Here is a 22,500-nt window from a genome sequence, read left to right as displayed (position 1 = left end):
CCCATGGTGTGTTTGGGCACGCGAGGCCGCTAGGGTCTGAAGGTCCCGAGGCCCTGCGGACCCTCGGGACGACGGGGGTCCCGGTTCCCCGGGTCGACCAGCTGTCCGACCTGGACTTGGCGCGCAGATGGGACGGCTGGTTGGCTGGGATGAAATCCAGAGAGGGCGAAAAAGATCGATCATGCAGTATCATAAATCATACCTCTCTAGTCGTTGAAAGCAAAGAAACACGCAATTAACATTTTATTGTTCTAACCATTACCGTTTTCATGACTATCGTTTAGTGATGTTTGGTGGCGGTGGCGGTGGCGGCGGTGGCGGCAGCGGCAGTCAAAAAAGAAGCAGATTCAAGAGAGGAAAAAAAAGGAAAACACCGAAGGAAACGTCCTCCATCCACAAGGGGTGCCCGATGGATCCCAGGCGACGCGGGAGGGCCAGGTCTCGTTCGCTTCTCGGACATTTCTAAATCCGCACGGGCGGGAATCGCTCGCGCCGGCTGAAGGGAGCCCAGGCAGGGATGCCTCCGCTGAGATTTCCACGTCGACCGCAGGACCCGGAACCGGCCCGGCCGGCCTGTGGCACGAAGGCGTGTGGAGGACGGCTCCGTCCCCTAGCCGCCAGACGCCCCTGTCCCAGGGACGTTCGGAAGAAAGTTGCCAAGGCCCCTCTCCGGGACCGGGCTGGCCTCTCCCCCTCTGCTCGCCTCGGGCCGAGAAACGAGACCCGAGGGGGATCGGGACCCGGCCAAGCACCTGGCCGGCCGGCGCTGCAGCCTCCCTGCTCCGCGATCCTGAGCCGTCCCGCTGACGATGAGGCTGCTTGTCGGGCGCCACCTGCCTGGCGGCCGCTTATATAGCGCTCCAAGAGGTCGACCAGATAGCCGGCTTGGGCCGGTCGGGGCCGGCAAGGGGGAAGACAGGAGAGAGGATGGCCGGCGGGGTGGGGGTGAGCGCTGGGAGTGAGGTGTGGGAAGCAGTCCGGCGGGCAGTCGGAGGTGCAGGGTTGTCATGGTGGTTCCGACAATAATTTTTATCATTGACAAAGATTGCCGCGTGCCACTAGACAAGGCCTGGAGAGAGAAATTGGTAACATACAGAAAAATGCAGGGCGCGGACACTTGGGAGCGTCGGCGTATGTCTCTAAATGGAGCTATCACAATGGCTGTCCTTTCCTTGCGCGGGCCCCGTGGCTCAGCGGTGAAGTGCGCGCGCTACGATGCTGGCGGCCAGGTTTCGGATCGCCGGCGCGCACCGACGCACCGCTTCTCCGGCCACGCTGAGGCCGCGTCCCACGTACAGCAACTAGAAGGATGTGCAACTAGGACGTACAGCTATCTACTGGGGCTTTGGGGGAAATAAATAAATAAATAAACAAACAAACAAACAAACAAATAAATAAATAAATAAGTAAATAAATAAATAAATAAATAAAAAGGTAAGTAAGTAAGTAAGTAAAAAATGTCAAAACAGAAAAAAACAATTACTGTCCTTACTTTGTATTCAGAGAGCTAGAGCGAGGAGGGGGGAGGGAACGGAGCAGGAGGAAAGAAGGGAGGCTGGCAGGGACGGAGGCAGGCAGGCAGCACAATCGAGTTTCTCTTTCCACAAAAGGCGTCCGGCGGAAAACTCACAGGAGGAGGGCTTTCGGGCTGCAAAGCCCAAAGCACACCTCCGCGGCGATGGGCCCAAAACGCTCAGAGATTCAGGGTCACCACTCAACTGACGGCTGTCCTCATTTGGGCCCCTGACTTAGGACCTCTCCCGCCCACCCAACTTGGGAGCAAAGAGGAAAGCAAATCTGCTCCCCCCCCCCCCCCCCCCGTTACATAGGACGCCCTTCTTCTAGTCAGCCCGCCTCCAGCTTTTCCACACGCCAAACACCTCTCGTCGGGATGGGCCTTCCTTTTTTTGCCACCATCCGGCTTTCCCACTCCTCTGCCAAATGCAAGTGGTGGAGGTGGAGGTGGAGGTGGAGGTGGAGGTGGAGGTGGAGGTGGAGGCCCACCGACCCTCTTGCTTGTTGGGAAGTGGTTCTCGTTCTCCTATGTGGGTGATCTTGATCTACACAGACGTTATTAGCTTGGGGAACGGGTAAGAGCACTCAGATGAATGTCTGTGCCCAGTGTCGATAACGAACTAGCTGTCTCCGTCTCCGTCTGTCTGTCTCTTCCCTTTATGTGTGTATGTGATAAAGGTAGGGAGACCCACCGACAAGCCGACTACCTGCAGACCGACCCACCTACCTAATTTTCATCACTCTGAAAATTGAGGTCACGTCCTGTAAAATCAAGCCTTTAAAAAGTGCACCAGCCGGTGGGCCTTGGGAGTCTATTCACACAGTTGGCACAGCCGTCACCAATATGTATTTATTTCCAGGACATTCGCATCACCTCAAAATTAACAACGCCCCCTCCCCCCCCCCCACACACACACACCCCGGGGAAAGACCAATCAGATTAACGGCAGGGTGCTTTTTTCAACAGGCAGGCCCGAGTCATCCCTTTAGAATGTTTCCGAGTCCCGTTCCGTTCTCGGACGCAGCACTTTCGGCCCTCAAGGAAGCAGACGGTGGGGGTGGAGGTGAAGGTGGACTGGGGGGCGTGTGTGGCATGTCCGTCCTTCTGCCACTGCAGAAATTATTTCGAAAGGAGGGAGGGACGGTTGGTGTAGGTGGACCGTACTGGGTGACGGTGGTTTGGGAGCTTTCCCTAGAATGAGGAGAGAGCAGTCTTCCCTGTGAAGTCAGGGAGCCGGAATAGGTTGCCCCCACATCGACCCGCTCTGGCACATGGGTTCTTTGGAATTCGAGGCCCTGGCCTTGAGAAACAGCGGGCGCGAGAAGGGCACGGGACCTCTCCCTTGTCGTCCTGACCTGAAATCGGGAGATGAAGCTCCCACGGGAAAGGTGCCCTCCCTGAACCAGGAGGACGCTTGTCAGCCCAGACGCTAGCCCGGAGGACTCTGTTTCAAACAAAACCTTGACTCCTCCCATCTCTTGATTGACCTTCCCACAGGTGGCTGGCCTCGGAAGCCTAGAGCCGCTTTCCTTTCTCCTGTCATTTCGCTACAACTGGATTGTCCGTGGTGTGACGTGCTCTAGGAGCTGGAATTCAGTCAGAGCCGCCACTTCGAGTGACTTCCGCTTTAGGCTTCTCCCCGAGTGACGTGCCCTTGCACGCGTTCCTAATCTCTCTGTCGTTCTCTTCTGGATCTGTCTTTTTGTTACCGGGCCGGGGTGGGCTCAGCCAAGGACTCAGAAGGGGGATAGCGGCGGGAACATCATTTCTCCTCCCCTATGCCTGCTGAACGCAGGCTTACACACCGGAAACTCCCCCACCCTCACCCCTCAGTGGGATGCTGTACATCCTTCGGGTCACACACAGTCTGCATGCGTGGGCACCGACAGAAAGATTTGGCAACAGCCTTAGCTGCTCTGCGCTGGTTCCAAGTGCCGCCCCGCCTCCCCCCCACGGCGCGCCCTGCCCCCCCCACCACCACCACCACCACCAAGAGAGAGAAGTGAAGTGACTCCGGGAGAAAGCCGATTCAGAAATTACACATAATTCAGCTGGTACTTGCTGTGAAAGGGGGACAGGGTATGCTTTGAAACGCTGAAATTCTCCCTGCCTTTCCTTGACGGGAATGACAGCGCCTACAACCTGCTGTCATTGGCGAGTTTTAGTCACCTCGAGAGGAAGGACCGATTTCAAATGGCTGAACCCTGGTGGGTCACGGTGCAGGTGACGTGACCCTCTCTGACAGACGCAGGCAATCCCCTGCTCCGGGTCAAGGAGAGAGGGTGTTTATTGTTCTGTTCTTTAAAATGGTGCTTCAAGATGGACAGCACTTACAACCTAGCCTTTTCACCCTTCATAATCGTACGGCAGTGGCACGAGGTACGTTCACATCCTCCTCGTCGAGTTCACTGTTCCAGGGTTATTTGATTTTTAAAGTCAAATCTCGGGATCACGACTTGGAGTCACCCACCGTTCGCCCACTGAGAGAGAGCCCCTCCCCCCCCCCCCCGTTCACTCGGAGGTGCTGTCGGTGGGGGTTCCTTCATGTTTGTCCATCATCCTTCCTCTTCTTAAGGGTGAGGAGGCGATGCGTGAAATCGCCAGTGGGTATGCGGCACGAGACTGAGGACTTCCCGCGGGAAGCAGGTGGGAGAGGGAGGACAGACCGATCCAGCGGACTTGAAGACGAATGATCAAAACCTGCACCTAGAGCAGAGCGTCGCCAGTTAGGAGTTTGCTTGCTGGGCCCGTAACCCAGGGTGGATGAGTCAAACCATCCCCTGCCAGGCCTCTCCCGGCCCTCGGGACTCCAAGCCCGCGTTTGTCCCGTGAACTCCGACACACCGAGATTATCTGTTTGGTGTCCCCCTTTGATTCGGCTCCCCATCCCGCCCCCGCCCCGTGCCACGCGCCACGCAGTGAGGAAGACGTAAACCGGGACGTCAGTCCCCACGGCCCTGATTCTCAAGTGGTTTAGCGGGTTAGGGAAAGCGGGGGCGGGGGGGGTGCTCTTTCTGTCCCAGAGGAGTCGCGCTTCTCAGACATCCATGCTCCCTCCCTCTCTCCCTGCAGTTTGGAAGCTGCAGCCTAAGGGTGGGGGAGTTGAAGAGAGCCATTCAGTGGAGAGACGCCCGAGGCGAAGTGAAAGGCTCCGACTTGACCGCAGAGCTTTCTGCATTTCAATGAAACCATTCCGTGAGGCCCATTGGAGTGAATGGGCCTGACCTCCCTTCCCCCCCCCCCTGGCTGGCGAGTCCCACCCACTTGGCAACGGAAGGCTAGGGGTTTCATCCTCCGTGGTGAACCCGGGCCCCTCGTCCGAAGGAAAATCCCGCATGGGCGTGGGTACAGCCGAGTTGGTATCTCGGGCAAAGCCGTCAGGGTGGCGAGATGATGGTGGATGAGAGGAGACTTGTTCCGGGGCCGCCCTCCCCTGTGGGTGCGAGTGGGGCTGGGGGCGGGACCCGGACCGTGGGAGAGTGCAGGACGGGAGCAGCTGCCCGCCTGCCCGCCTTCGGGCTGAGAGCAGCACACAGGGCACGCTGGCTCCCGCAACTTCATTTGTTCTGGGAACCTTCTGTGGTTACCCGTGAGGCGCCAGTTGCTCTGAGGAACAAAGCTCAACTCCTCTCTCTGCTTCTTTCCCAAGAGGCCTGAGTCTCAGCGACTACAGATTCTTCTGATTGCTCGCTAAATGGACCCACGCGCACCCTCCCGTCCTGCCGGACCGGACCCTTCTACAAAAATCTCCACTTGGGGAGTTTTCTCGCCTCACCCAGAGCAGACACACCACCCCCACCCCCACCCCCACCACCCCTCTCCCTCCTTGCCGCTCCCCCGCCTCAATAGCTAACACACACGAAACAAAACTCCAGCTGGTCAGGGCCGGCCCCGTGGCTTAGCGGTTATGTGCGCGCGCTCCGCTGCTGGCGGCCCCGGTTCGGATCCCGGGCGCGCGCCGACGCACCGCTTCTCCGGCCATGCTGAGGCCGTGTCCCATGTCGGGGGAAGAGGGAGAATCTCCCTCTGCCCTTTCCCTTAAGGTTCTTATGGCTGGCCAAATAATCGACGAGACAGGTTAGCAGGAGAAAATAATACCAAGTTTAAGAACATGTATACATGGGAGAAACTCAGAAATGAGCAACTCGTCCCTCTGTCTAAGCTGCTTGCCTAAGTATTGCAGCTAAAGGCGAGGAGCGTGTTGGGGGTGGGTAGTGGCCTGGGACTTCAGAGGGCAGGAGGACCATTCTTTTCGGGGTCAGCTGTAGAGAATGTGGTCAGGGAGAGTTAGAGTTTTGGGATAAAAGGGGCTTGGTGCCCCTCCCATTGTAACATCTATTTTACATGATCATTACAGCCATCATGATAGAAGATCTGTTCCAGGAAGGAGCCACCATGTCGAATTCTTTAGGCAGTTAGTGGGGGAGGTCAAATGTCCCTCAGAGAAAACAATCAAGGTAAAGAGATATATTTCAGGGTGGCCAAATCTTGATCTCCCACAGTCCCGCCTCTGAAACTAAAAGTTTCACAGTCCTTTTGAAACTTACAGAAGTTTCATAGTCCAGAAGCTGAGTTGGTAGATTGTTTCATCTCACTGAACACGTTTCTTAGTCCTGATAATAGGTCGGTTCAATTAAGTTCATTTCAGAAGGTGGTGATGCAGGTGGGCTCTCAAGGTGACGCCTATATTGTGGAAGCAAGCAATCAAGTATTTAATAGAAGCATTTCTATGGAAACAAAAGAGAAACAAGGTTAATGGTTGGAGCCGATTGGAAACGTGTTTTTGAGTTCAGAGGACAGCCAGTGAAGAAGCATTTTAGATGTCAGCGTCCAAGTATCTTTTGCAGTTTAAAATGTCTCTGATGGTGTCGTCAGGTCATCTCTTAAGTTTATGTCAAGTCCAGTCCATCGGCTTCAGTTTGTAAGTCTTCAGGAAAAAGGGCAGGTTTAGTTTTCAGCGATTTCCAATGAAAATGATGGAAAAAAATCAAAAACGTTAGTTTGGACATCTGTCGCCAGATGTTTCAGGAGACTAGAAGAAATCAGGATCCAGTCCAGTCAACAGATATAAGACAAAAACCTCAAAAGACAACAAAACTAGGATCTAATATCCGCAAATTTATACTGAAATAGTTTTTACCGAAATATAATTTTTCTCTCCAAAATCACCCTCATTTTTATTAAGATAGCAAAATTAATACTAGTTTGCAAAATAAGTCTAGTTCCAATAGAGTTGGCCCAATTATTTACATAAGTACAGCAAGAATAGCAGTTGATCACATAGGCTCTTTTAAATCTGCTTTGCTGGAACTTTTGATAAGGAATCTCACATTGAACTTTAAAGGTCTCTCGAGGCCAGGAAAGCAAAGCCAAGGATTTTGTCATCAGACTTTGTCTGCAATACCCATAGATTTGGGTGAATTCCTCTCTTCTGAGGTTCCCCCCAAATATTTCGAGGTTCCTTGTACCTGACAGATAAGTGACATTCTTGACTTATCCTGGTAAGTGCTGCTTGGAACATAAGGTACCAGGCCAATATTTCCATGTGGCTTTATTCCATAAAGTCAAATCTTCATTCCTCAGAAGCTGCAGGGTGATATCGCAAATATGATGTTCCAGTTACAACCTTGGTAACATAACCAGTGTTTCCAATTGTGTCCTGTGATAAGGAGAACAGATTCTTATTGAACTTATGCAAGTAACTATATTGCCATGAAAACAACAATACTCACTCACTAAGAGTTTCCAAATTTGAGGGATCAGATAGAGAGAAAAAGATAAATATTTCAATTTTACTGACAAAAATATCATTTACCAAATTGCTATAAATCATAGCTAGCTCAGGAGAAAAGAGAAAAAGTTTTCCTTAAATCTGAAAAAACAAAACATTGAAAATTCAGCAACACTTCAAATGAAAAATCATAGAAATTATAATTATCCTTATCAGTTGATTCAGTCCTGTGTAATCCATTCTTGATCCCAACCTTTTTGTTAGCAGCTTCATGAAGTCGGTTTCTCCATCAGATTTCTGTAATTTCTTACCACGTTCATTTTCGTGATCAGAAAGTTTGTCAGAAACCTGTATTCCAGTGTAAATATCAGAGTCCTTTCCATGAATTTTTCTGAAGTTGAAACATATTTTGCAAAAGCATTAGAGCAAAGAAATAAGTCTCTAAGCAACAAGACCTCAAAATGGCAATTGACAAAGAAATTTGGTTAATTTTGTGACATACAACACTTTAAAATAATAATAACCAGAATTATGACTGATAATCAGGACAGATCAGCATTTCAGTAACGTTATACAATTTTAAAACACCTATATGAATAACATTTACCCACATAATAGCACCTGAGCAGGCTTATCGTCACTTGTCTGACAATGCTTTCCATGTAATTTAACATACTGAATAAGCCTAATAAGTTTAGTATCTTCCTCCTTATAGGAAGAGAGCAAATGTCTTTGAGAAGTTCCAGGGCCCTTTGAAAATTCTCAAAGTAAAAAAAAAAAAAAGGTAAAGAGATATATTTCAGGGTGGCCAAATCTTGATCTCCCACACCCACATAGAGCAACTGGAGGGATGTGCAACTGTGACATACAACCATCTACTGGTGCTCTGGGGAAAAAGAAGAGGAGAATTGGCAATAGATGTTAGCTCAGAGCCGGTCTTCCTCAGCAAAGAGAGGAGGATTAGCGTGGATGTTAGCTCAGGGCTGATCTTCCTCACACACACACACACACACACACACACACACACACACACACACGCACACACACGCACACACAGACACACACACAAATCCAGCCGGTCTCCTTCTACCTCATCCACTTGAGAAGAGTCGCTCTCCTCTAAAGACCTTATCCTCAATGACTTACTGCTGCCTCCCTTTCCCTGGCACAATTCTCTCCCTGGATGTGCCCCATCTTAGACTCGCACAGCACTTGCAGGTCCAGTTCCTTCCCCAGGTTTGGGAAGTTCTCAGCAATCATTTCTTTGAAGAAGCTCTCTGCTCCTTTCTCCCTGTCTTCTCCTCCCTCTGGGAGATTATAAGCCTTATGTTACTTTTCCTAATCGAGCTGGATATTTCTCAAAGAATTTCGTGGTTTTTTAAAAAATCTTAGTTCTCTCTCCTCCTCTACCTGGAGCATTTCTAGGCTTCTATCTTAGACCTCACTAATTCTCTCCTCCATAGGGTCTGCTCTTTTTTTTTTTTTTTTTTTAATGCCTTTAACCTTATTTTTTAATCTCACTATTTGTGTCCTTCATATCTAGAGTTTCTGTTTGGTTTTTCTATTAGAGCTCCAATCTCTTTGTTGAAGTATTCCTTCTGTTCGTTAATTTTATTCTTGAGCTCCTCGAACTGTCCTTCTGTCTGAGTTTTTATGTAACTCGTTGAGTTTCTCTATGACAGTTGTTTTCTCTGTGTGTGTGTGTGTGTGTGTGTGTGTGTGTGTGTGTGAGGAAGATCGGCACTGAGCTGACATTCATGCCAATCCTCCTCTTTTTTTTTGTTCTGAGGAAGACCGGCCCTGAGCTGACATCTGTTGCCAATCCTCCTCCTTTTTTCCCCCCCTTTTTCTCCCCAAATCCCCAGGACGCAGTTGTGTGTCATAGTTGCACACCCTTCTAGTTGCTGTATGTGGGACGCCGCCTCAGCATGGCTGGACAGGCGATGCGTCGGTACGCGCCCGGACCCGAACCCGGGCCGCCGGTAGCGGAGCGCATGCACTTCACCGCTAAGCCACGGGGCCGCCCCCTAGGGCAGCTGTCTTGAGTTCTCTGTCAGATGGTCATCGTCTGTGACTTCGGGTTTGGTTTCTGGAGAGTTGTCATTTTCCTTCTGTTCTGCTGTGTTACTGTACTGTCGATCTTCATGCTGTTTGATGAATGGATCCTCTGCTGGGGCACATTTGTGGTAGTCACGGCCTTCTCTTATTTGGGTCAGGCTTCAGTTACTTTGGTTCTGATTGCCCGGGTCTTGTGTTCCTCCACTGGCTCTCCGTGGGCTCACACACTGCTGTCCCGTGCACCACCTGCACTGCTGTTCCCAGGTTGTCTTGGGGTGCCGGTTGCACTGCTGCCAGGGGTGCTGGGTTCACAGGTGTGCCGTCACTGGTGGGAGCCCAGGGACCCAGGGACTCATATGCGGCCCCCCCGGCTGGTGAAGCGGGGTTGGGTCACCGCTTCTGCTGTGGCTTCTAATGCTTCTGGCCACAGACTCCACCTGCCACGGCGGGGGCGGGGGTGACAGGGGGCTGTTTTTTCTGTTCCTGCCCCATCTGCTCACAGTTGTGCCGGTCGGGCCACTCCAAGTTCATGCGGGCAGGACTGCCACCGCTCGGTGGGTGCTCTCACAGGCCAGGCATCTGCCACTCCGTGAGTGTTTGCACGCAGGCTGGGCTGCCCCTGCCTCCACTCACAGTCACGCTGGCTGCAGCTTGAGGACCCATGTCCTGCATCGTCGCCACCGTCAGGAGGAAGGGGCCGCTTCCCTAGTTCCAGGGCTTCCCGAGGGTCCGGTCCACCCACCTTCAGATGTATAGCTGTGTGGGGGATCAGACTGGGCCAACCCAAAATGTGTCTCTTTGGCTTGATTGTTTTTAAGAACAAAAGACTCTGAAAGGAACTCTGACCTCCCCCCAACTGCCTAAAAGAATTTAAAATAGAAGGGGCTATTCCAGGGATGGACTAATGCCATCACATAACTTTAATGTCATGTAAAACATGTGTCTCAGCTCACCTTGTCTGTAGTTGGCCCATTTACGTTTCCAACGCCGTGTAAATTGCCTTCCTCCTCTTTGAAATCCCAAACCACTACCCCCAAGGTCCTCCTCTGTCTAAAAAGCTAAAGCTGAAGATAATATTTAAACTGGCAGCTCGGCCGTGTTGGTGAGTTGTTCCCTTTTCCTGAGTCTCTCCCGTGTATACACGTTCTAAAGCTTTGTTTGATTTTCTCCTGTTACTCCATCTCGTGTCGATTTAATTTGTAGCCCAGCCAGAAGGACCTAAAGACGGTAGAGGGTTTGCCTTCCTCCCCTACAGCCGCATGGATCTCTCAGCATCTTGTTGTGCTGTGTAGGGAATCCCTGTGTCGGTCAGTAGACGTCTGTTTGGTTGTACCTTAGAGGGGAGAGGCGAAGGGAACAACTCATGCCACCATGATGCTGACGTCACTCTGATAAACTTTTAGCAGGAGTTACATTTTATGGCATGTGTACTTATTTTGTGTGTGTGTGTGTGTGTGTGTGAGGAAGATCAGCCCTGAGCTAACATCCATGCTTGTCTTCCTCTTTTTTTTTTTTTTTTTTACTGAGGAAGACCGGCTCTGAGCTAACATCTAGTGCCAATCCTCCTCCTTTTTTTTTCACCCAAAGCCCCAGTAGATAGTTGTCTGTCACAGCTGCACATCCTTCTAGTTGCTGTATGTGGGACGTGGCCTCAGCGTGGCCGGAGAAGCGGTGCGTCGGTGCGCGCCCGGGATCCGAACCCGGGCCGCCAGCAGCGGAGCGCGCGCACTTAACCGCTAAGCCACGGGGCCGGCCCTGGCATGTGTACTTAAAACAACTTCCAAAATCTCTTTGGTAGCTTGAAACCTGGATGTTTGGCTACGTGAAATTAAGGGATAAAACATTAATTGAAGGGCCAGCCCCGCGGCTTAGCGGTTAAGTGCGCGCGCTCCGCTGCTGGCGGCCCGGGTTCGGATCCCGGGATCGCACCGACGCACCGCTTCTCCGGCCACGCTGAGGCCGGGTCCCACATACAGCAACTAGGAGGATGTGCAGCTATGACAGACAGCTAGCTACTGGGGCGTTGGGGGGAAAAATAAATAAATAAAATCTTTAAAAAAAAAACATTAATTGAATAGCTAGATCGTTTCCAAATAGGATAAAATATTAGACCTTAACGACTAAATATAGGTTTATCCACTGTTGGCTTCTGAGGACAGAGAAACTAAAAGATGTTTGGGACTATTAATAAACATGTCTTGTGCTTTATGAAGAGTATGCTATGAAATGACATGTTTCTAAAAATTATAAAGTGTTCATAGGATTTGCCAAGCCACAAAATGCTAACGGACAAAACAGTTCACAGTTGCTTACCTCTTAGTTCTCACTAAAAATTAAGGTTTCTAGGCGTTATAAATTCTTTAATGAAGCCATCAATCAATCGATCAATCAATTAATTAAATTATCTGGGACATCGGCCCTGAGCTAACATCTATTGCCCATCTTCCTCCTTTTTTCCTTTTATTTTTTTCCTCCCCAGAGCCGCAGTAGATCGTTGTATGTCATAGTTGTACGTCCTTCCAGTTGCTCTATGTGAGATGCCGCCTCAGCATGGCTTGATGAGCTGTGCGTAGGCCCGAGCCCAAGATCTGAACCGGTGGACCCCCGGCAGCTGAGGCGGAGCACGCAAACTTAACCGCTACGCCACTGGGCCGGCCTCTAAAAGTTCTAACTAATATATGTGACTGAAGCTACTAACAATTAATAAGGGAAACGTCTTTGTCTTCATGGAAAGGAAGATGGATGTTTTCAGTGAAGACGGTATAAAAAATAGCCATTCTTGTTTCTTTAAAAAGCCTGTGAAAAGTGTGTGGGGAAAAAACAACTCTGAGGAAAAAGTTTTGTGTGTGGTCAAGTTGGTTAAGATGGAAATGGATTTGATTCGGTAACTGAGTTTTAGTATCAGAAGTAAGCTGGTGCAAAATTAGAATTTGGTTTCCTCTTTCTTAAAAGCATAGTCTTCTCTAACTTCCAGTCTGCTCTTGTTAAGGAAATTGTATCAGGTTTTGCTTTACCTTTGAGTGAATCTACACCAAGGACAGGAATTCTATGTTTAGTCAAAATACTTTCCTAGGCTCAAAAAGGAAGAGGCCTCTGTATGCAGAGGACTAAGGTTTTGGCTGTTTACCCGTTTTACTCTCTCTGTTTGCCTTTTCAAATGTTTTTTTAATCTTTAATTTTCTTTTTTTGGCGGGGGGGCGGGGTAGGCCCTGAGCTGACATCTGTTGCCAATCTTCCTCTTTTTATTTTTTTTCTCCCCAAAGCCCTGCCACATATATTCTAGTTGTAAGTCCTTCTAGTTCTTCTGTGTGAGCCCACCACCGCAGCGTGACTACTGACTGAGAAGCGGCGTGGTTCCACGCCTGGGAACGGAACCTGAGCTGCCTGCCGAAGTGGAGCGCACCAAACTTTAACCCCTAGGCCATCAGAGCTGGCCCGATATTTTTTTGATTTCTCCATTGATCCAATAGCTGTTCAGTAGCCCGTTGTTTAGTTTCCACATGTTTGTGACGCGTACTGAGGCCCTGAGCTAACATCTATTACCAACCTTCCTCCTTTTTTCCTCTCTTTTTTTCTCCCCGGAGCCCCAGTAGATAGTTGTATGTATGTCATAGTTATACCTCCTTTTAGTTGCTCTATGTGGGACACTGCCTCAGCGTGGCTTGATGATCGCTGAGTAGGTCTGTCTGTGCCCAGGATCCAAACGGGTGAACCCTGGGCCGCTGAAGCAGAGTGTGTGAACATCACCGCTACGACACCTGGCCGGCCCCTCTGTTTGCCTTTCATAATCTTCTTTTCCTTTCTTTTTTGAGGGAAATAAGTGCACTGTTAAAAAAAAAATTTAATGGCAGAAGATCTACAAATATTTTTTTGTACTTTCATGGAACGGTTCAACGTCAACATTTACCTCATTTCAAACACACACACACACACACACACACACACACACACACGCACTCTCAGCGTGGCCTTGTACGGATGTACTGGAACTTGATTTCTTGAGTGGATGGCTGTGAAGTCTCTGCCTCCTACCCCCTACCATTTTTGTGGGTTTGCTTGTTTGTCGTGATGGTAAGGACTGCTGAAATCAGTATTCTTATCCCCACTCACTCATGCATTTGCACCCATGCTCCCCACCCCTGTGTGTTGTCTTTGGACCTTTTTTTGTGGCCCGTGCAGAGACACATTTTGTCTTTTAAACTTTGCTGTGGTCAAGTGTATCAGTCATTTCCTCAGTGGCCTCTGGGATTTGTCTGTCCGCCTTAGAAAGACCTTGTGGCCTGGAAGTGACAGGGTACAAACAATTCCTCCGTTCTTCCTCTGTCATTGTTGTCGTCCTCTGACGAGGCCTGCGTGGTTTCGGTTTGACAGTCCCCGCCCGCCACGTTTTCCGAAGCCCTCCCGGGAGCCAGGGAAGCACTCAGGCCACTCCGGGAAGCAGGTGCCGGCAGCCCCAGCCCCCCTGCTGGTGTCTCCGAGGGAATTTTCCACGTCTGCATCAGCCAGCCGGCCCGGCCCGGCCCAGGCCCGGCCCGGGAGTGGTGTGGGGAGTCTGTCTCCCTTCCCAGCAACTGCCCCTCCCCCTCAGCTTTCCAAGTCCTCCTTCTGCGCCCGGGGTTGTGCCGTGCCGGCTGGGACCTCCGAGGTGGACGCCCGGGGGCCTCGCGGGACGCCCTCCCGGCCGCCCCAGGGTGAGAGTCATGATCCGAGGTGGGCCAGGACACGATCGGGGCGGTGGGCGGAGGCTGTGCACTCTCGCGGGCCCGCGCTCCGGATCCCTCCCTCCCTCCCGGGGACGTTTGTGCTGATTGTCCGGTGCCATCTAGCGGCCGCTTTTATATAGTTTCTGTGCTCCGGAGCTCCGGCGACATAGGCAAGGGAGGGGGACTGTTGAAGGACAGGTTGACGCAAGTAATCCATAACCAATCTATAAATCAGAATTGGGGTGAGTTTATTATGAGCCAAATTTGAGGACCACATAGCCCAGGGCCTTCCTTCCCCAAGGAAGGAAGGGCGCCAAAGAAGTGGGGTGTACCGCGTGGTTATATACCGTCAGAGTGTCTATCGCACAGGATTGGAATGTCCCTTTTACAGCACTCACGAGATTGCCCGGCCTGCCTGCCGGGGCCTGCCTACCCGGCACAGCGATTCACACAGCAATTGATGAACACTGCAGAGAGCAGGTCTGTGGTCCCCAGCTGGGTGGTCACAGCGGGGTCAGCAATCAATCCTTAGCCTAGAGAGAGAGAGGCTTACCCTCCAGGAAATGCTGATGTGGGGGAAGTTACTTTAGCTTAAGGGCATTTATTCTTGTCTTTGTGGCCTAGTAAATGCCTAAAGCAGATAGACAATCTATGCTCAAAGGCCACATCTGGCCCTTTTGGAAAAACAAGGTCAGGCTGAATTCGTTTTACACCAAATGGCTTCCTCATATACTCCAGTATATCCTATTGCTTGCCATTTATTTATCAGACATCTGTGTGGTTTCCCATCCGGGGCTGTGATGAACAGAGCTGCTGAGAACATTCGTGTCCAGGATTTTTCGTGAATGAACATGAAAGTTCTCGGGCCGCTCGGGCGTGGTGTCCTCCAGAGCACCCTTGAGCTTGATGCCTGCCTCCCCAGAAGGACTCACAGGGCTCCACGAAGCTGACTTCCTGGAGCTCCACCTGAGACCGCACGGCCCGAGCCCCCCCCACCCCCCCACGCCCCCCCACCCCCCCGACCCCGCGCCAGAAATCACACTGGGGCCCTCAACCACCCAAGGCCCCAGCTAAACAAAGACACTCTTAGGAGGCAGGACGTTCCGAGGGCTTAGAGGTTGCAATTTTCTGTCGTCGTTTTTTTCTTGTCGTTGTTGCTGGTGAGTCTTGGAAACCCCCACGCTGTTTTCCGCAGTGGCCATGCCACTTTACATCACCACCAGGGAGGCGTGAGTGAGTGACTCGGCCTGTCCGTCCGCGACCTCGCTAGCAGTTTGATACTGTTCTCGTATTTTGCTGAAGGCATTCTGACAAATGTGTCCCGAGGATATCTCACTCCGATTCTCATTTGCATCTCCAGGAAACGGCTCACATCTTTTCACGTGCAGATTTGTAAATTCATCGGTTATCTCCTCCTCTCCATGTGAGATGCCTGCTCTGTCTTTTTGTTTATTGTGTATTTGGATTTTTTTTTTTTCCCAAGATACTGCTACTGCATTTTGAGGGTTCTTTACAAATTCCAATCAGAGGTGTGGTTTGCACAGATTTTCTGCCCCCAGACTCTGTCCTTGGTCGTTTCGTCCTCTTAAGAGGGTGTTTCACAGAACCTAGGAGTTTAATTTTGATGATTTCCAATGTCTCCATTTCTTTTTATGGATCACGCTTCTGAGGTCAAGTCTTAAAATCTCTTTGCTGGCCCTGTACCCCCAATTCTTTCTCTTAGAATTCTTCCTCCTACAGCATGTTCTAGTTTTACTTCTTACATGGAAGTTGTTACTCCTGAGGTCCCGGTTGCCGTGACGAATGAAGCTCAACTCCCCTCTCTGCCTATTTCTCAAAAGGCCTGAGGCTGGACTACTGCTACAGATTCTTCTGATTTCGTGCTAAATGGACCCACCCGCACCCTCCCGTCCTGCCAGACCGGACCCTTGCACAAAAATCTCCACTTGAAGAGTGTTTTCACCTTAACCAGGACATAAACACCACCCGTGTCCCCACCACAAGCCCCCGCCCCTCCCCCGGCTCCCTCCCAACCCGTATAGCTAACACCCATGAAACAAAAATCTCCTGCTACCTCATCCACTTGAGAAGAGTCAGTCTCCTCTAAAGACCTTATCCTCGATGACTTACTGCTGCCTCCCTTTCCCTGGCACAATTCTCTCCCTGGATGTGCCCCATCTTAGACTCGCACAGCTCCACCGCTCGGGGGAGCTGGAGACGATATCCAAATTGGCTCAGACGGTAGCCTCCTCGTTTCAAAATGACCTACGCGTGACATCGGCCGTAAACGTGGTCCAGAAATCAGTGACTTTCGTGTGCCTCCGGTGAAATCCGGAGACCCTGGCATCTGGAACACATCTTCTCCACGTCCTTCAAACCTTTGCTCTCCCTCTTTACCCCTGATAGCCCGCCCGATGGTTCACGGGGAAATGAGATCCCGTCTGGCAAGAGCCGAGTCGTCTCCCCACCACGTGCGAAAAGAAAAGGCACGGGCCCACCCCCGCCCATCTTATCCTTCTTCACCCACACCATCGTGTCATAAAAATGAGTGCCCCAGAAAAACGTGTCCCTCCTCCTGTCAAAAGCTGAAACCTCGGGTCAAACACTGAGACGGAAAGGACGCTGGGGTATTGTTTTGAGCTACACACAGACGCTTTTAAAGAGGACGACAACAACAAACGAGCAAAACCTTACCCCCATCAGGGAGCAGGTGCAAGAATGGAGTGCTGACTGACCCTCCTTCTTTGCTTCCTGGAAGCAGGAGGTCGGTCAACCAACCAACCAACCACCCTCCCCTCCACACACACACCCCGAGGAAGATGTCCTCTCTATCCCAGGAGGAGAGTGACGTTCTTATCTTATTGGCAAGGTCGGGAAGTTGAGGATGAGAGAATTCTGTACAAACGGACCTCGTTAACGATGTTTACTCTTCCAATCCACGAGCATGGAACATCTTTCCATCTCTTTCTTCTTCGATTTCTCTCGGTAACGTCTTACAGTTTTCAGCGTATAGGTCTTTCACCTCCTCGGTAAAGTCTATTCCTTGCTATTTTCTTCTTTGTGCGGTGATTGTAAATGGGAGTGTATTCTCAACTTCACTTTCCACTAGTTTGTCGTTAGTGTGTCGAAATGTAACTGATTTCTGTCTGTTGATTTGTATCTTGCAACTCGACTGTATTTGTTGATTATTTCCAGGAGGTTTTCGGTGGATTCCTGAGGGTTTTCTATATAGAGAATCGTGTCACCCGCCAATAGTGAGAGTTTCACTTCTGCCTGTCCGACTTGGATCCCTTTTATTTCCTTTTCTTGCCTCATCGATCTGGCTCAGACTTCCAGGAGTATGCCGAATAAGAGTGGTGAGAGCTGGCATCCTTGTCTTGTTCACGTTCTCAGAGGAATGGCTTTCAGTTTTTCTCCGTTGAGTATGAGGTTGGGCTGTGGGTTTGCCATGTGTGGCCTTCATTCTGTTGAGGTACTTTCCTTCCATGCCCATTTTCTCGAGAGTTTCTATCATAAATGGATGTTGGATCTTGTCCAATGCTTCCTCTGCCTCTATTGAGATGGTCACGTGGTTTTTATTCCTCATTTTGTTAACGTGGTGTGTTCACCTTGATTGATTTGTGGACGTGGAACCATCCCCACATGCCTGGAATAAATCCCGCTGGGTCGTGGTGGATGATCCTTGGGATGTGTTGTATTCGAGTCGTTAATATTTCCCTGAGGATTTTTGCATCGATGTTCATCAGTGATATTGGCCTGTATTTTTCTTGTTCTATGCTGTCCTTGTCCGGTTCGGATGTCAGAGTAATATTGGCCTCGTAGAATGAGTTAGGAAGCTTCCCCTCCTCTTTAATTTTTTGGAAGAATTTGAGAAGGGCAGATATTGAGTCTTATTTGGATGTTTGGTAGAACTCACCAGGGGAGCTGTCTTGCTCTGGACTTTTCTTTTCTGAGAGGTTTTTGATTACCGTTTCAATCTCTTTACTTGTGATTGGTCTATTCAGATTCTCTCTTCTTCTTCTTCTTCTTCTTCTTCTTCTTCTTCTTCTTCTTCTTCTTCTTCTTCTTCTTCTTCTTCTCCTCCTCCTCCTCCTCCTCCTCCTCCTCCTCCTCCTCCTCCTCCTCCTTCTTCTGGAGGAAGATTGGCCCTGCGATAACATCTGTTGCCAATCTTCCTCTTTTTTCTCCCCAAAGCCCCACTACATAGCTCTGTATCATAGTTGTAGAGTTGTAGCTCTTCTATGTGGGACGCCACCTCAGCATGGCTTCATGAGCGGTGAGTAGGTCCACACCCAGGATCCGAACCAGGGAACCTGGGCCACCACAGCGGAATGGGTGAACTTAACCGCTACGTCACCGGGCGGGCCCTCTCTCTTTCTTCTTGATTCAGTTTTGGGAGGTCGCAGGATTCTAAGAACTTATCCATTTCTTCTAGGTTATCATCCTGTCTGTGGGCGTATAGCTTTTCATAACAGTCTCTTATAATCCTTTGCATTCCTGTGGTGTCTGTTGTAACTTCTCTTCTTTCCTTTCTGATTTTATCTATTTCAGTCTTCTCTCTTTTTTTCTCAGTGATTCTGGCTGAGGGTTTGCCCATTTTGTTTATCTTCTCAAAGAACTGGATCTTAGTTTCCTTTCTATTTTATGTATGTATTTTTTTAGTCTCTATTTCATTAATGTCTGCTGTGATTTTTATTATTTCCTTCCTTCTACTGACTTTGGGCTTTGTTTGGTCTTTTTCTAGTTCCTTTAGGTATAGGGCAAGCTTGTTTATTTGAGATTTTTCTTGTTTGTTGAGGTAGGCCTGTTTTTCTATTCATTTCCCTCTTAGCGCTGCTTTTGCTGCAGCCCATAAGTTTTGGTATGTTGTGTTTTCATTTTGATTTGTCTCTAGGTATATTTTTTTAACTCTAGTGAGGGATTACTATTTTTTTTGGGGGGGGGGCCTGGGAAACATTTGCCCTGAGCTAACATCTGTTGCTCATCTTCCTCTTTTTATTTACTTCCTCCCCAAAGCCCTGATACATAGTTGTCTATTCTAGTTGTAAGTCCTTCTAGTTCTTCTACGAGAGCCACCACCACGGCATGACTACTGACCAAGGAGTGGCGTGGTTCCACGCCTGGGAACCGAACCTGGGTTGCCGAAGTGGAGTGCACCAAACTGTAACCCCTAGGCCGTCATGGCTGGCCCAACGTTTTCTGATTTCTCCTGTGATTTCCTCATTGATCCAACAGTTGTTCAGTAGCCCGTTGTTTAGTTTCCACATGTTTGTGACACATATTGAGGCCCTGAGCTAACATCTATTAACAATCTTCCTCCTATTTTCCTTTCTTTTCTCCCCAAAGCCCCAGTAGATAGTTGTATGTCATACTTGTCCATTCTTCTAGTGACTCTATGTGGGATGCCACCTCAGCACGGCTTTAAGAGTGGTGTGTGTGTCTGAGCCCGTGATCCGAACCAGTGAACCCTGGGCCACTGAGGTGGAGCATGCGAACTTAACTGCTACGTCACTGGGCTGGGCGGTCCCCTAAAAATTCTAATTAATGTATGTGATTAGGGGGCCGGCCCTGTGGCGTAGCGGTTAAGTGCTCCCGCTCCGCTGCTGGCGGCCCGGGTTCAGATCCCGGGCGCACACCGACGCACGGCTTGTCAGGCCATGCTGTGGCGGCATCCCACATAAAGTGGAGGAAGATGGGCACGGATGTTAGCTCAGGGCCAGTCTTCCTCAGCAAAAAGAGGAGGATTGGCATGGATGTTAGCTCAGGGCTGATCTTCCTCACACACACACAAAAATATGTATATGTGACTAAAGCTACTAAAAATTAATAAGGGAAACACCTTCATATTCAAGGAAAAGGAAGAAGGGTGTTTTCAGTAAAGACGGTATAAAAAGTAAAGTTTTTTTAAAAAATAACTTTATTTATTTTTCCCCCAAAGCCCCAGTGGATAGTTGTATGTCATAGCTGCACGTCCTTCTAGTTGCCGTACGTGGGATGCGGCCCCAGCATGGCCGGAGAAGCGGTGCGTCGGTGCGCGCCCGGGATCCGAACCCGGGCCGCCAGTAGCGGAGCGCGCACACTTAACCGCTAAGCCACGAGGCCCGCCCGGTCAAGGGTCTTTTGTGTGTTTGCTTGCTTGCCTGTGGATGTTCAGTCGCCCTACTCCCATTTGATGGAGAGGCCATCTTTTTACTCCCGTGGGTTGCTTTTGCATGATGGCCAAAATTCAGTTTTGGCAGGTTTGGCCGGTTCTGTGAAACAATTAATGTTATTATTTTTAACCGGCAAAAGATCTACAACTTTCTTCGTGAAACAATTAATGTTATTATTTTTAACCGGCAAAAGATCTACAACTTTCTTCGTGAAACAATTAATGTTATTATTTTTAACCGGCAAAAGATCTACACCTTTCTTCGTTTTCTAGTTTCAGGGAACAGTTCAACAGGTATCTCATCTCAAACACACGCACGTGCAGACGCACACACACACACTCGCAGCGTGGCCTTGTACGGACGTACTGGAACCTGATCTGTTGAGCGGATGGCTGTGAAGTCTCTTCCCCCACCCCCCCACCACTTTCTGTGGGTCTGCTCGCTTGTCACGACGGTAAGGACCGCTGACATCGATATTCTGGTCGCCACTGGTGCATTTGCACCCACGCTCCCCAGCCCCGCGCGCTGTCTCGGGACTGTGTCGCGGCCCGCGCGGAGGGAGACACGTTCGTGTCTCTTCAACCTCCGTGCGGTCAGGCGTCGCCGTCGTTTCCCCCCGGCGGCCTCTGGGCTTTGCCTGCCTGCCTTGGGAAGCCGTCGCGGGTTGGAAGTGACGGGATGCGGACAGTTGCTCCGTCGTTCCCCTGTCGTCGTCGTCCTCTGACGACTCGCCCGGTTTCGTTTTGGCGGTGCCCCGCCCGCCGCGTTTCCCTGAGTCCTCCCGGGAGCCCGGGAAGCGCTCGGGGCCACCCCGGGAAGCCAGCCGGTGCCGGCAGTCCCGGCGCCCCTGCTGGCGTCTCTGAGGGAATGTTCCCCGTCCCCTCACGGGCGAGCGCCCGAAGCACACACGTTTTCCGAGTCCCTCTCCGGCGGCCGGGGTCGCGCCGTGCCGGCTGGGAGCCCCGAGGCGGATGCCCCCTGGCCGCGCCGGGCCGGGAGATGGGACCCGGGGTGGGTCGGGACGGGGTCGGGCCGCCAGGCGGCCCGGCTGCGCGCCCCGGCCGGCCAGGGATCCGGATCCGTCCCGCTGACGTTCGCGCCGGTTGTCCGGTGCCACCTGGCGGCCGCTTTTATATCGTTTCTGTCCTCCGGAGCTCCGGCGACCTCGGCAAGGGAGGTGACTTGGCCGCGGTGACCGAGGCGGAGTTCCGGGAGGCCGGTGGCAGTGGCGGGATCGGTCCCGGTCGTGCTGGGGCGCGGGCGCGTCGTCCGCCGGGCGGAGATTGGACGTGCAGGAGAGTGTGGGGGGGTGGCTGTCGCCGCGCTCCTCGAGGCCGGCGGGGTGTGCGGGGCCGCCCGGACGGGTCGACCAGCAGACGCCGGTGCCACTGCGACCCTCGGGGACCGACCGGGGCCGGCGAGGTGGGGGGGGGAGTTCCCGAGCCCGGCTGGCGTTCCCCGTGCGGCCCGGGTCGTCGGGCCCTCCGTGTCACCGGTTTCTTGCTCGCCGCCCCGCTCCGGAGGTCGGGGACCGGCCCGGGCCTTGCGGGGAGGCCCGTGGAGGGCGAGACCGCGGCGGCTCGGCCGCGGGCACGGGTGGCTCCGGGTCGTCGGACTCGACTTTTCTCACCGCGTTTTCCGAGTCCCGCTCTGGCGGTGGGGACCGACCGGCCCGGGCCGTCCGTGGTGGCGGCCCGGTCGTCGGAGGCGACTCCGAGGGATGTTTTTCAAGTCCCGCTCCGGAGGAGAGCGCGGACCGGCCCCCGCCCTCGAGGGTGGGCCGGGGAGAGGGCGTCCCCGTCCCGGACACGTGACCGCGTGGGTCCGGGTCGTCGCGCTGGATTTCTATCGCCAAGTTTTCCGAAAGCCTCTGGGTCCGGAGGTGGGGACCGGCTCGAGAGGCAGGTGGAGCCCCGGGTGGGGTAGGGGGGCACGTGGGACGGACGCCGGCCTGCCCGTGTGGGGCCCGGTCGCCTGGGGCGCCTCTGAGGAATCTTTTTTTTTCCCCAAGTCCTGCCCCGGAGAGGAGGATGGACCGGCCGCCTGCCCTCGAGGGCGAGACGGCGAGGGTGTACCCGGCCGGGCGCGGGTCCCGCGTGCCCCCGCGCCCCCTCTGCCGCCGCACTTCCGGGGTCGACCAGATGGTCGCGGGGGCTCCGGGGCTGGTGGCGATGGGGTGGTGCCGGGGGCCTGGTGACCGGGCCCGTGATCCAAGGGGTGCCGCCGTGATCCGTGGGTGGGCCCCGTCGCCTGGTGCGGCCATTCTTTCGCCCGAAATGGTCGTTTTTTCGCTGCCAGATAGGTGCTGACACGCTGTCTCCGGACGTTTGTCGCCTGGGA

At 51.9% G+C, this 22,500-nt stretch overlaps 1 protein-coding gene across 1 annotated transcript in view; it reads right to left on the bottom strand.

Annotated features, from left to right (window-relative positions):
* Positions 1-22,423, bottom strand: part of LOC131403784 (collagen alpha-1(I) chain-like) — a 30,339-nt gene extending 7,916 nt beyond the window's left edge. Inside the window, exons 1-3 of the mRNA XM_058538078.1 lie at positions 22,208-22,423; positions 21,703-22,030; positions 20,582-21,642 (exon numbers count right to left, since the gene is read on the bottom strand). Of these exons, the coding sequence (XP_058394061.1) occupies positions 20,582-21,642; positions 21,703-22,030; positions 22,208-22,423 (1,605 nt within the window). The remainder of the gene's footprint in view (positions 1-20,581; positions 21,643-21,702; positions 22,031-22,207) is intronic.
* Between the last annotated feature and the right edge of the window lie 77 nt (positions 22,424-22,500).

Source organism: Diceros bicornis, unplaced genomic scaffold (assembly GCF_020826845.1).
Source record: "Diceros bicornis minor isolate mBicDic1 unplaced genomic scaffold, mDicBic1.mat.cur scaffold_877_ctg1, whole genome shotgun sequence".
In the NCBI taxonomy this organism is placed as follows: Eukaryota; Metazoa; Chordata; class Mammalia; order Perissodactyla; family Rhinocerotidae; genus Diceros; species Diceros bicornis.
Note: the sequence above shows the minus strand (reverse complement) of the source record. Positions and strands in the feature narration are given on the sequence as shown.